Consider the following 14038-nt stretch of genomic DNA (forward strand, 5'->3'; position numbering starts at 1 on the left):
ATCATGTCAAGTTGACGGGGAAAATAACGGAGCCATTGATGTTCACTTGCTGCTTACGAGGTAGTGGGAAAGGAAAAAGGAGCATCGGAGGGGAGCCATCAACAACTACGAGGAATGGTCCAATCATGGGGTTTCACCCGCAATTTCATAGTGATAATAGATCGTCAGAGTGGGGCCAATGGGCTTTCTCCGCCATTTTGGAAATGTTCAAAGGTTATCCAATGAAACACAACCCCCCCAGAGTGAGGGGGTTAGCCTCGTTTGGGTGGTTCCCCAGTTTGCACCAGTACATCCATGTACCTCTGGGGTCAACTTTAGCCTCGATCTCGCAGTAAACCCCAGAACCTTGCGTACTTCCCAGTCCCAAGCTTCCCCGTCTCCACACAAAAGAAATTCAGCCTTCAGTGTGGAGTGACTTTTCTACAAATGCGTGCGTCTAAAAAATGATCACAAGAGGAGTATTTTTCTCAGCCAAACATTGACGTGCGTGCATAGTCTGTTCCTGCTTGTTCCTATTAGTTCCTAAATCCTCAATACGGAGTTCTCCTTAATTGCATACCAGGTGGTGTTACATCACCAAGTTACTTAGGGGCATATGAGGAGATGTGCACATTACACATTTCATGTTGTTCACTTGGGTTTGGTTGGGCATTGAGTAATAATATTATTTGCCGTAAAGGGGAAGTGAGGGATTTTGCACTGGACGCACCTTTGGCTGCTAGTGAGCCATGGATGGCTGCAACGGTATAAATAGTCCTACGAAGTGCCCCCTAAATTCAGTTGTATCGTTTTGTTAACCACCGATATTTATATATCAAAGATATATACATATCATCAATTAACACTTTGTCGCTTTTGCACAACTACTATATATAACAACAACCCCACTATCGATCATGGTCAAAGGTAAGAAGTCCAAAGGTACACAACCATTGGACTTGAACAATTGCGTTCCATTAGAAAAGTTAGCACCAGTTCCTAAGTCGAGATCTTCTTCAATTGTCTCCATAGAATCTGCTGAATCAGAAGGTGGTATGATCGAGGTCTTGGCTCCACCACCAGTACGTGAGTTTGATGACTTGACTCAATTCGAGGCTTTCGTTAGAGACGAAACCTGGGACAATGAGTACGACTATTTCCACGGTCACCTTAGTTACTACCCTCCTTTCATCTTGAAGGAGTGCCACGATAACTTGGACAAGATTAAACCAACCGCCAACAAGAACTCTCGTAAGTTCAGAAGAAACTTGCAACACCATGTTGAAAGACACTTGATCAAGGACTTAGAGAAATGTTGCGGTTACGAATTGCATATGGATAAGATCGATACGGTCGAAACTCCAAACAAAATTACCTGGAAGTTTAAGGATGAAACCGACCATGGTTTCTCCAAGGAGGAGGAAGACAAGTACGGAAGACACTGGAGATTGGAATTGAACATCTCCTGTAACAACGAGAACCCAATGGTTGAAGTTGACTACAAGTCGATGCCAATTTAATTGAGTCTTACTTGACTTTCTAAATCTCCAATGAAGTTTCCAGTTAGACTTCATTAGATTTATTTCTGCTTCTTTATATTACGATTACGAAATTACGTTTACGCCTTTATGTTTTATGTCTCATGAATACATGACAGTACTACAAGTACGATTACAACTAATTTTTGATACTCAACGTAGAATTAAGACACTGCGATTCGTCCATGGGTATATTGATATTTCGATCTCGATCTAAAGTCAGATCAGTACTAAATGGGCCGATTGACTTTGACGATTGTGACGTCAGTGCAATACCGAGAGTACAGACTGTTCTGTTCCTTGAGAGGTATCGACTCATCAAATGTTATCTTGATGGCCCAACCGTAGTAGTCAAGAAAGGTATACATGGTCCGACGTCGCATTCCTGTGGACATCTGCCAACATTTACCCCTTGCTCCACTTTGCTGTTGCCCCTATTCACGCAGATACACTTATCTTATTCTTCGTGTTTACAATGCAATTGTTGCCGACCCCTAATCATACATTTTCGACTATATCAGCTCCTTGCTAAACTATCATATTGCGGGGTCGTATTTACGTACTCGTTGGCGTAATGAGGTAAATTATCAGTAATAAACCGTAGGAGTTCTGTCAATTCGTTGATTAGGACGCTTATACTGATATTGTCCATCGTAGTCTGGCTTATGAGTCCTGGCAAGGAAATCAAGAGCCTTAGCAAATGCTCAACACCGTACACTTTACTCTGTGATTTGGTGGTACTGTTTATGACCTCTTGTTTCAAGAAGTTAAGGTATTGTAAGTTTTCGTATTTGTACAAAAGCGTTAAACTCAACGATTTGTTGAAGTATAGCTCCAAGCCCATCAAGATTTCTTGTAGAATATCTATCTGTTCCGCAGTTGAGAGCTGTGACAGACGAAACTTGCGATAGTCCTGTAATAAGCTTGAAATCGGTTTTTTACTGGGCAATTCCACTATCTTGCGGTCCCGCGTTATGTATTCCCAATCGTTGATTAGAAGGTATTTCAATTCTTTGTTGAACTCTAACTGAATCAACGGATTTGACTTCTTATTGCTTGAGGTTGCAGTAGTTTTCAGACGCTTTTTAGGAACTTCTCCATTTTTACTGTCACTCACAACAGTGGCATCTCGTTTCTTTGAGGTGGTTGTGGTATTTGTAGAACCAGTCGTCGACGTGTTGGGTGTCGTGGTTGATGCTATTGGAGTGGTTTTCTTTACTGCCCGCTTTTTCTTGTTCAATTGGTCAAGCTCCTTCTTCTTAAACTTGTTCTCTTCATTGTATTCTAAGATTCTCTCAATAGTAACCCACTCATCCCACTTGGAGTTCCAGCCCTGATAATGGAGCAAATATGTATTTAGAGAGTGCAAATCGGGGTATTTGATCAACTTGGGATTTTCTTCCAAAGTCTCTTTCTTACCTTCCGGCGCCAACACATGTGAGTCATTAGCTCGGTGCACTTTCAAGATTTTTGCTTCATAGATAAGCGGGCCATGGTAGGCATATACCGCTGTGTTTGGTTTGAAGTCCGTCATGATGAAATATATTATGGAGAATGGATATTTCGGTATAATAATAGACAAATCAAGATAAATTAAAGCCTAAGATAAGCCTGGTAAATAATACATATGCCTAGACTCTCTTTGAAGCCCCGTGTGTTGTAGTGGTGGTTATTTCCAGCTGTACTAATACCTCTTTAACTGTAACAGTTACAAATTTCGCGTGTAAGTCAACAAGGTGAAGAGAATTGAATGAGAAGTTGTTTTAAATGGTGTTTGCTGGCTTGTAGATCTCTCACGTGGCACAATTTCTATCACTAGCTAATCACTAGCTACCTGATAAGTCCAAATAACTAAGAACAAACTACAATCTATTTAATACCACTACTTAGAAGTAAACACTGTTCAGTTTGCCTATACCTCTCACACAAACCATGAAAACATTGAGCGTTCATCGCATTTTTTTCGCAAGAACCGAACCCAGCGCTACCATACACATATACTTAGGGATTTTTCACTGTCATTTATGGGTTCACCAATAGTTTGAAATGGTGTTAGAGAGCGTGTATGAGCATGAGAGGTTAGTATATAAAGATCAATAATAATAATAATAGTAATAATAATAATAATGTTATTATTATTTCCGCTCGTGTTCGATCCACAGACAAACTGCAAGTTTTAGCATCTCATCTCTTGTCATGTCTTGTCATCCCATAGAGTTTTCATCAACAGACTCACCGCTCGTTCCACATTCTCAAGCAGCCCACTATAAGACGGGAAAAGCCCACGCACGCGCTACCAAACACACCGCAATCTCTCCTCCTACTTACAGGGCTTAAACTAGTTATCCAAAAAGACTCACCCAGCAGAGCATAAAAATCTCCCCCACAAAGAACAAAACTTCCCATACCCCAGATAACAACCACCGCCAGATTCATTCCAAAACTCTTTAAAACATACTCATCACCAGCCGCCACGACACCTACCTCAACTGACCCCCATATTACTCCCACTTTCCCCATTTCCCAAGCCCTCTCCCTCTGAAATTCCTCTCTCGTCCTGGCCTCGTCGTCGTCCTACATGTAATTTCTGTATCGTCTACAGCGGAAAAAATTTGGAGACCAAGCAACAATCGGAATAGTATTAGTGGTGTAAGTAGGAGAAGAGAGAATAGCAGAGCTAAGAAGAGTGTGTTCTAATAGAGACAGCGCGTTGAAAATAGCATTAACATCAACAAAGCATACCACGATTACTGTATCTAGAAAAAAATCGATCGATTATCTTCAGATAACACCCCAGACTGAACCACTTGTATACTCTTACAGTCTGACTGATAAACATTGATTGGTGCAACGAACCAAGAGAATACTTGCAGTGAACCCTCCCAGAGATCCCCCAAAAACCGATCGATGGCTCGCTCCCGATCCTCTGATTGACCTATTCATTCCCTACATCCTTCAACTTGCATACCGCTTACTCGCCGTCGTCGCTGTCGCTTCGTCCACAGCCAGTTCAGCCAAAACCCCTTTGGTTCATCGCCCCATAACTCACACCGCAATAGAACTTGAAGAAAAACGGTAAAACCGCCAGAAAATTCGCTCATCTGTGCTTGAAGTTATCGCAAAATCGAAAAAGTCCATCCATTTGTTCCCAAGTAACTCACACATGCCATGGCACAATCCGCATCGTCCAATATAGTCGGAGTCCACTACAAAGTTGGCAAAAAGATAGGCGAGGGCTCTTTCGGTATCATTTTTGAAGGTATAAATATCCTCAATAACCAGCAGGTGGCCATAAAGTTTGAACCTCGCAAATGCGAAGCCCCCCAGTTGAGAGACGAGTATCGGTCGTATCGTATCCTCAACAACAGTGTGGGAATTCCACAGGCATACTTCTTCGGCCAAGAGGGTGTCCACAACATTCTTATAATTGACCTACTTGGCCCATCGCTTGAAGATCTCTTTGATTGGTGCAACCGTAAATTCACCGTGAAAACGGTAGTCCAAGTGGCCAAGCAGATGATTCAACGAGTTGAAACGATCCATGAACACAATCTTATCTATAGAGACATCAAACCCGACAATTTTCTTATAGGGAAACCGGGAACATCATATGCAAATCAAGTGTACATAGTAGATTTTGGCATGGCCAAACAATACAGAGACCCCAAGACAAAGTTGCATATCCCATACCGCGAGAAGAAAGCACTCAGTGGAACAGCTCGTTATATGTCAATCAACACCCATCTTGGACGGGAACAACTGAGACGGGACGATCTAGAGAGTTTAGGTCATGTATTCATGTACTTCCTTCGTGGCTCTCTCCCATGGCAAGGACTCAAGGCACCAACCAATAAACAGAAGTACGAGAAAATCGGACTTAAAAAACAAACTACACTGATAAATGAACTCTGCTACGGCTTCCCTATACAATTTGCGCAGTATTTGACATACGTGCGGAATCTCAAGTTCGATGAGACCCCAGATTACAATTACCTTGTTAGTTTGATGGATAAAGCGCTAACTTCACTCGGTGCCGAAGAAGATGGTCATTACGATTGGATGGATCTCAATGGCGGCCGTGGTTGGGACGCAGCCCTTAACAAAAAGGCTAATCTTCATGGATATGGTAATCCACACCCACCACAGCATAGAAGGCAACAGCAGGCGACCGCTACGTCACAATCTCCTAATCAAATACAGCTACCACAGCAGTTACAGCAATCGCAGCAACAAATACAACAACTGACACCATTGCATCAAAGAAATGACCTGGTTAACTCTAAACTACTTTCATTGTCACAGCGGAATGCACGCAACAGTCGGTCCAAATCTCTCTCCTTCGGCAATTATAATTCGATCACTCAAGACAACAGGAATCATCAATTCCTTAACAGTGGGAATAGCCCTGTCATGCCAAATATGAATGCTAATAATGGACTGTATAATAACCAGACGCAGGCATACCAGCAGCAGCATGGAATGATCCCAGTGCGTGATGATGGTGACCTTCACTCAGACACTTCGAGCTTCAATGAGAGAAGGAAGAAGGGAAGAGGATGTTTGCATGGTTTGTTTTGCTGTTGTTTTTAATAGAAATAGAACACCGCTATGTTTGGCACAAATTAAGTATAGACTACAGGCGACCCAAAATAACATAGAGAAGTATTCTAGGTAATCATAATAATAATAATAATGATGGTAATAATAATGGTAATAATAATCATTACACACAGTTGGGGAATGGTGCTTGCCGTACGCCCGCCTGTTTACGTCCAATAGTTAAAGATACTGGGCACCATTCGTATGATATCGTAATCGTAGACAATTATAAAATAATCGTCGAGTTAGTGGACTAGAATAATTAGATGGAAACTCACAACCTTCCTCCTTTATCAACATCGCCGTGCAGAGACGTATGGAATCTCTTGGGGGGTACGAATAACCGATAACGCCAACCACATCAACACAATCACCACCTGAGATGGTTAAAAAATACCGACCACAACCCCTGTTTTTGTTCTTATCCTGCCCCATACGCCGTTCTAAACCTTATTTCTGATTTCATCCCCGAGTGTCATGTTTTTGTTATTGTCTGTTATTTTTACCTGAGCCCACACAAATTGTCTATCATTAGTTTTAATTTGCGGCGTAGCCTTCAGTTCGCCCTATAAGCCTTGCTGCCATGCCCGTAAACAGATTTAAGAATTAGAGTTGTGTCAGACACATAGTGTTCTAGAGCTTCGGCACATGAGATCACATCCTTGTCCTCACTTTGTTATCGTAGTGCTTAGGGTATTTTGTCGCACTCTCGTATTTTTACCGTCACTTCGTCTGTCCCCATTTTATATATAGATTGACTCACTAAGTCATGCTCGGTTGGTGGTATTGATTTTCAGCCACTCCTACCAGGAACAGTATGGATCGGTAACATTGAAAAAAGTTCCTACGAGCAATAGTAATGCATATATGGAAGCCGTTGAAATTAATTGATGATGGTAAAAAATACCAGAAAGGCCGTGGTATCGTGATAGGCCAAGAATGGGGAAGCAGGTGTGTAGTTAGTATATATAACCAAGGATGCCCAAGAGACATCCAGCGTTCAGCCGTCGAAGGACTCGATCTTCACCAAAGTTGTCTTCTCGATCCACAATTCAATTGACTAGACGAACTAAATCATCCAAATCTAAGAGAAAGACTGTGATGCGATCTACTCGTATTTTTGATAGTGACGACGAATCGTCCCATTCACCTACAAAGACGAGGCGTTTAGACAGTACAGGTACTGCAATATCGCCCTCAGATTCGGAGTCCATATCTTCTGTCGCTGAAAGCTTGGACCCTAGCAGCTATGGAACAGGAACTGCTAGTAGTAGTGCTATAGCCTTGAGTCGTGCTGGCACAATTGACTCAGGCCATGGAAACAACCAGACTAGATCTCGCCGCGCTTGTGAACGTTGCCGTCGAAGAAGAACCAAGTGCCTGGGAGCACATCCCTGCGAGGCGTGTGTTGCATCCGGAAATGAGTGTCAATTTCCACGGAAGCCGAAGAAGATGATGGTGCTTGATACAGATATAGAGCAGTACCAATCTAAAATAGAATTATTACAACAGGAAATCGAGAAGTTGCGCAAGGAGTCATTGATTAACTATGACCATAAATCTGACAAGTTGAACCTCTCTATACTATTAGGATCTCCATCATGCGAAATGGTTTGCTGGAATTTAAATGAATTTACGATTGCAAATAAGGGTATCTTCAATGATATCACTGTCAGTCCTGATTTTAGTACGTTCAGAGAGGAGAAAACATACAATCAACTATTCAACTTCTCGAACAGAACAACATCAGAGTCCGAAATACTAAAACAGTTAAGCTATGGTCGTATCATGGAATTAAATAGTTATGCAATTTCTTTTATAAGTTCTGGCTACATGACTGTTGATCAAGAAAACTTTGAGAGGAAATGTCTAAAGTATTTCGAGAATGGGCAACTTAAACTTGGAATCCTCAACTTTAAGAACAAGGTTGACTACTTTTTCTTGAAGGTTTTGACTGTCATGGCTTTGGGAGAAATTTACAGTCCAAATTTTGTTCTCGGTAGGAACTGTGTCGCTGAGGTGCCTGGTTTACAATATTTCAAAATTGTGATAAAATACTTACCTTCGGAATTTAGTTTCTTTGGTCATCGTGATATCAACGACACTTTAGAAATTATCGAATTGTTCTGCTTGATCGCTATTTACTTAAGAATATTGGACAAGAAAATCGCAGCAGTGCTGTTTACGCTCCAAGCTTTGCAAATGTGTATCTCATTGAATTTGCACAAGGACAGACATCTCAGAGGTCATGAAATTAACGAAAAGCCACAGCATTACATTAACAGAGTCTGGTGGGGAACTTTCTGCTTGAACAGATTTTTCAGCTCCCGTATTGGCCAACCAGTCTTAGTGAGCGTAGACACCATAACCAATAACGCGCTGTTTGAAATCCCTAATGCCTCCACTCCGAACGTTTTCTCTACCAGCGATTCATGCATGAAGTGCTACATTGAGCTCTCAAAGATAGCAGATAGAATCACAAGTGAATTATATGCTACTCCATTTCACAACAAGCAGTACTTGCAGTCAATTTTATCCATTATGGAAAGGTTACTTGACTGGAATGCCAACGTACCCGAGGACCTCAAGTTAACTTTCCCATTGAAGGAAACTGGCCCAGACCAAAGGTTAAGTTGCTCATTGTATTTGAACTACTTGCATCACATTTATCTAGCATGCATCCCAATATTATTGAACTTTGGTAAAGTTCAAATCAGTAACTTCTTCAAATTGAACCAGTTGATGTACAACCCATTCAATATTGATGATTTACCAAGAAACATAAGCAGAATTATACATTCTATCATCAATTCTGGACATGTAACTATTCACATATTTAGGGCTTTGTACAAAGGAGGATTCATTAGAATTTTTGGCTTCACAGACTTGGATTATTTGTTCAGTTCGTCCTTGATATTTTTGATTTGCATACTTCTCAAGATTGATACTAGTAATGAGAAATATCTTCTCTTTGAAGATCAGCTTGAATCTTCCATGGAGATGATGAATGAAATGAGGAAAAGTGGTAATTTGGTTGCTAGAGGAAAGCTTAATCAATTTGTTTCATTGATAAATTCTCTTGAGCCCATGTTGGTAGCATTGGGCAAACACGATTTAATAAGCAAGATAAAGAAATACGAGGAAATAAAAACACCTACAAAGAGGTCTCCTAGAGGAAGTACTTCAGAGTCTATGACTCGCTGTGGTTCAATCGCCAGTATTCCTGGAACGTTGTTTTCGCATGTTGAAAGCAACACCGCATTAGTTCCAACCTTTGAGCCTGATTTACCAAGAACTGAAAATAATGCAGTTACCATGTTAAGCACTCCACTTGAACAGGTAATTCTGTATTGGGACTCCGTTAACTTTCAAGAGTTTCCACTCAATAGTCAGCAATTATTTCTGGGATACTTTAGTCCTGTGAATAATGACGATTTGAGCATTTTCAATATTCTAAGCGATTACTGACATTAACTGCTGAACCATAGACAATAGCTAATAGAGCACCGAGAAACTCGACTAGAACAAAGAAAACCTTCTGCGTTTGGTTCATATCCGAGCCCTATTAGTTTAAACAATTGAGGTACTTTTATGAAACGCAAAGGAATTGGCAAGCCATTACGTGCTTAAAGCTGCATTTTATGGAGTCGCTACTGCATTGCTGTTGACTGTCACGCTACACCTCGGTAGATTCATGAACTCTCCAAAGATGGAATTCAGTACCTGGTGGACATCTAACACAAGAGAAACATCGATTGATTCACTTACCCTACAAATAGGCGATATACATAACAATTGATAGGTCATTAGCATTTATTTAAGAATATAGAAAGAAATGAATTATTGATATATATTCGTTTACTTCGACCATTGGTCTTCATAAGTAAGCAAGAAGGTCATCAGATCATTGGCCGCTGCCAGATTCAGATGAAACACTGCTAAACCGAGATCTTGGTCCATCCTCTTTTTCTGAAGTTATTGAGTTGACACTCATCGTTCTTTGTTTAATAGGAATAACCTCTGTTTCACCTGTTTGCATGCTTGTCTCGCTCTTAGACATCCAATAGTGGTTGTTTGAAGCGGAGTTAGTGTAACTGTAGAACTTACCAGTGTTGACTTGGGTGGCACCACCGTAGTGGGGGGTGCTCTTACCGTTAATTCTGGTGTTAATCTTGTTGAAAAATCCGTCAAATAAATCTGGCATGGTGTTAGTTCTGTTGTGTAGTCTGTATCCTATGTCTGTCTCTATAAAAACACAATGCCTCATCAATATAGAGGGGAACCCCCATCTTATATACTTCGTGATATTATCAGTTGTCCAGAAAATGGCCAGATATTTTACATTACTAATGTTACACTATTGCCTATATCCACCGAAAGAGGAGAACGCAGCAACAATGGAGAAGAAGGCATGATAGATAGGGTGGAGTGCCTGAGATAGGATCGAATCCTGCAGCTTCGATTACCAAGAACGGGGAATGATAGCAAAATAGTGAGGAGAGTGAAGTATGTATTTTTGGATGACGTAATCTCAAAATCGATATTACGTAAAGATAAGCCCTGTCCCCACAAAATCTTCCTTTATTGAGAGTTAAGGAGGTATATCCTACAGCATATCGTGGGTAGTTCCCCACTGTCGATAAAATGCGTATATACGAATTTCCGGAAATAGTGTCTGGAAGAAGTTGTGGCTATGAATATTCTTAAGGCTCGCCACACACCATGACAGAGAACGAAGGCACAACTTTTACTACTGCTGTAGGGGAGCCTCAAACTTGAACAAAGAGGACAATATCGAAATTCATGAAAGAAAGGAAAGTGAGCGATGAACTTGGAAAACGGGAAAGACAATAGCTCTATTACACGCTCCGAATCGTTGCGAATCTAGAACAAGAGATTTCTGTTTGCGAAATATTGGATAGAACAGCTCTTGACCAAAGAAGGGAACTTTGACCGAAGAAGGGGAGAGGGGACGGCTTCTTATCAATATTTTCTCATCACACAGCTACTGCAGTAAAGGACTCTCCCAGTGAGTCTATGCATCTTCTATGTAATGTAAGTCGCGAAATTGAACTCAGAATTGTGTCATCCAAGTGGAAAAATACATCCCTTTATATGCTTATAGAAACGGCCTGCACAAATGACGACGAAATTTTCCATACTAACTACATGGATTATCCATTAAATCCGGATAGAGAAGCTAATGCTTTTAAAAGCCATTATTTTCCTGTAATCCCAGAAAATTTTCTTACAAAAGCGACCATGTTGCAAATCCGGTATATAATGATCACGTATAACATAGACTTCTTAGAGATTGTAGGCATTGGACAAGGCAAGAGATGATAGAAATTACAAAATGCATTGATCTTTAACAATTACAATTAATTTATTTTAGTTATACAACACTGAAACCAACTACTAAGAAACAAAGAGGATACTAGGAAGAAGGCTCGAGGTATGATAATATCACCATTACGCTTTCTTTTCTGAACTGACAGCGTATGATATATTCTCAACTGATTCAATTTCAAGACTGTCATCTGAATTATGAAGACCAATTAATCTACCAGTAGAATCATGTTCACTATCCCATTTCTCGATTTCATCACGCTTGACCTTGACCACAGTGTGTCCCCTTTCTCCGTTTGGTAAGTCATAGAATGCAGTTCTGTGTCTGTAGTCACCAATCTTTGGTAATATCTTGGCCCACACGAAATAGTAAACAAAACAAGCAAGGTAGATACCAATGGTTGTGATAGCATATGTGGCGTAGAAGAAGGACACGTCAGAACCTTTCAATGATCCTCCCTTAGGTGGAACCCAAGCCATGGCAATAACAAAAACGTAGAAGAGCATACCAATAATGATGATAGGAAGAGGTACCCACCAGCCTTGAGGACCCAAGCCGGCTTGTTTTCTTTGCCTTCTAAGCAAAATAAGACCAACAAACAATAAAACCTTGAAGAAGTAATTGGAATACGAACCGACATCAACAATGAAATTGTAAGCGTCACCAGCGGGAGGTGCAAGCAAGACGATCAAGTTGACAATATATGTGATAAGAACAGGCAATAATGGAGTCCCAAGCGGTTTTGTGGTTGTCCAGAGACGAGGCCATGGAAGAACACCCTGTCTACCACACTCTCTCAATGCTCTTGAGTGACCAACGAAGACTGCAAGCAAGTGTCCCAAAGCGGAGAGTGCAACAAGAACATCCAAAGCTTGAGTAGCAGCTCTGGTTCCAAAGACATTTGTGAAGAAAAGAGATGCAATCAATACACCAGATTTCTTGATTTGCTCGATACCACCGGAACCAGCATAAAATGTTGTAATGAGCAAAATGTAAATGAAGAAGACGAGGGTAACAACGGCAGGGATAAAGAATCTGAACAAATTCTTAGTTTTTTTTGGATTGGATTCTCCGACAAGGTTGAAGACGTAGTTGGTACCACCATATGAGAAGGAGACCTTAATAATAGCATTAGCAATGGCATTTCCGTCAGTTGTGGAGCCTTTCCAAGAATCTTTGAAAATTGCGTGGGGATTCTGGACTTTGGTTCCACCTCCCAAAACAACAAATCCAGTAATAATAATAAAAGCCAAGAAGACCATCTTTACAAAACCTAATAAGTTGGCCAACTTAAGACTTGCTTTTGGGTGTACAGCTGTCAACAAAGCTGCAAATGAAAGGATAGCCACACCAATACCTCTTTGCTTCCAAGTCGTCGACTCAGTACCAGAAGCTGCGAGGACATAGGTACCAAAAGCAACTGCAGATGATACTGAGAAGGATAAAATAACGGTGACAGCTGCATAAGCCGTTGGAATTAAGTAGTTGGGCTTAGGGAAAGCTTGTTCCAAGTATGCAACATCTCCTCCATTTCTCTTCTTGAAGTAGGTTGCAAACTCAACGTAGACCAAAACTTCAAAGATTGCAATAATAAAACCAGCGACCCACAAAACATAAGAAGCACCAACGGAACCAATAGAATTTAAGATACTAGCTGGGGTCAAGAAAATACCAGTACCAATAATACCTTGAATAACCATATAAAATGCACTAACATAGTCCAAGTTGTATCCCAATGGATTAGTGGTTTCAACAGGAGCACCTTCTCCATTTTGATAATCTTCATTCAAATCACTCTTGAGGTCATCGTGAATTAAAGTACTGTCCTCATCGGAACCAAAGACCGGCTTTAGAATACTATTCAAGATACCAACTGCACCCATATTATTAGTTTAACTTTTGGCTATTTGCTTAGAGAGCAGCTATTGAAAATTTCACCCAAGATTTCGTGGAAGACAAGAGATATTGCATTTATATAGTTCATCTAATTCAATGCCGAATGAGGGAGAGAGTTATGATACCTGTTTACGAAAACAAAATCAGTTAATTACGGAATACAATAACTTCTCTAGCATCAATATCAAATTAGCCCCAACGCCGTTCATCGTTCTTTTAGAAACCGCCACAACAAAATTTGCATTCAAAATTCCAAAAGCAGCAATTTTCACACAGTGCATGAAGCGCACGAGTAAACTCATGAAAATTAATTGCAACCACAGTTCTCGCTATCAGCCCTGCGACACCTCACGGAAAGTCACCTGGACAGCAAGTATAGAGGTAAGATAAGCCAAAATAAGTGAAAATACAACCGCCCGAAGTGCGTCGGGAGCGGAATGAAGACGGCGAATCGTGGGAACAATTATTTCTCACGCTGTCACCATTCAACACCACCACAGCTTTGGCCGCTGTTTGGATTCACAGTTAGGTCTCTGTAACTAATTGTGTTCCGATTACGACTTATGCCAGATGTGTTATATGTATATTACAGCCATTTACTTTACAAAGTTTATTAGTCACCTTCCCTGACTCGTGTGAATTAAGATCTTTAGTATTGGCTAAACACCGTAGATTC

At 40.8% G+C, this 14038-nt stretch overlaps 6 protein-coding genes across 6 annotated transcripts; 3 read left to right on the forward strand and 3 right to left on the reverse strand. All coding sequences in view use genetic code 12, as the record gives it.

The window, feature by feature from the left end:
• The first annotated feature begins 801 nt into the window (after nt 1-801).
• On the forward strand, nt 802-1668 carry UCF1 (Ucf1p). The gene has a single exon (XM_064917024.1). The coding sequence runs from the start codon at nt 897-899 to the stop codon at nt 1497-1499; it is 603 nt and encodes a 200-aa protein (XP_064775415.1). The 5' UTR covers nt 802-896; the 3' UTR covers nt 1500-1668.
• EAF3 (Eaf3p) lies at nt 1648-3400 on the reverse strand. The gene has a single exon (XM_064919974.1). It carries the CDS (start codon nt 3049-3051, stop codon nt 2035-2037), a length of 1017 nt encoding a protein of 338 aa, XP_064775416.1. The 5' UTR covers nt 3052-3400; the 3' UTR covers nt 1648-2034.
• A 961-nt stretch (nt 3401-4361) lies between these two features.
• On the forward strand, nt 4362-6233 carry RJT20DRAFT_39458 (casein kinase). The gene has a single exon (XM_064919975.1). The coding sequence runs from the start codon at nt 4686-4688 to the stop codon at nt 6105-6107; it is 1422 nt and encodes a 473-aa protein (XP_064775417.1). The 5' UTR covers nt 4362-4685; the 3' UTR covers nt 6108-6233.
• Nucleotides 6234-7217: 984 nt separating this feature from the next.
• On the forward strand, nt 7218-9584 carry RJT20DRAFT_93712 (fungal specific transcription factor domain-containing protein; the record flags this gene model as incomplete). Its single annotated transcript, XM_064921496.1, has 1 exon — nt 7218-9584. The coding sequence occupies one exon, from the start codon at nt 7218-7220 to the stop codon at nt 9582-9584; it is 2367 nt and encodes a 788-aa protein (XP_064775418.1).
• Nucleotides 9585-10020: 436 nt separating this feature from the next.
• Nucleotides 10021-10320, reverse strand: RJT20DRAFT_1918 (uncharacterized protein; the record flags this gene model as incomplete). Its single annotated transcript, XM_064919256.1, has 1 exon — nt 10021-10320. One exon carries the CDS (start codon nt 10318-10320, stop codon nt 10021-10023), a length of 300 nt encoding a protein of 99 aa, XP_064775419.1.
• Nucleotides 10321-11520: 1200 nt separating this feature from the next.
• RJT20DRAFT_39623 (amino acid permease-domain-containing protein) lies at nt 11521-13726 on the reverse strand. Its single transcript, XM_064919977.1, has one exon. The coding sequence runs from the start codon at nt 13347-13349 to the stop codon at nt 11589-11591; it is 1761 nt and encodes a 586-aa protein (XP_064775420.1). The 5' UTR covers nt 13350-13726; the 3' UTR covers nt 11521-11588.
• Between the last annotated feature and the right edge of the window lie 312 nt (nt 13727-14038).

The sequence above is a fragment of the Scheffersomyces xylosifermentans genome (genome assembly GCF_036884685.1).
Source record: "Scheffersomyces xylosifermentans strain CBS 12540 chromosome Unknown RJT20scaffold_3, whole genome shotgun sequence".
NCBI classification, from domain to species: domain Eukaryota; kingdom Fungi; phylum Ascomycota; class Pichiomycetes; order Serinales; family Debaryomycetaceae; genus Scheffersomyces; species Scheffersomyces xylosifermentans.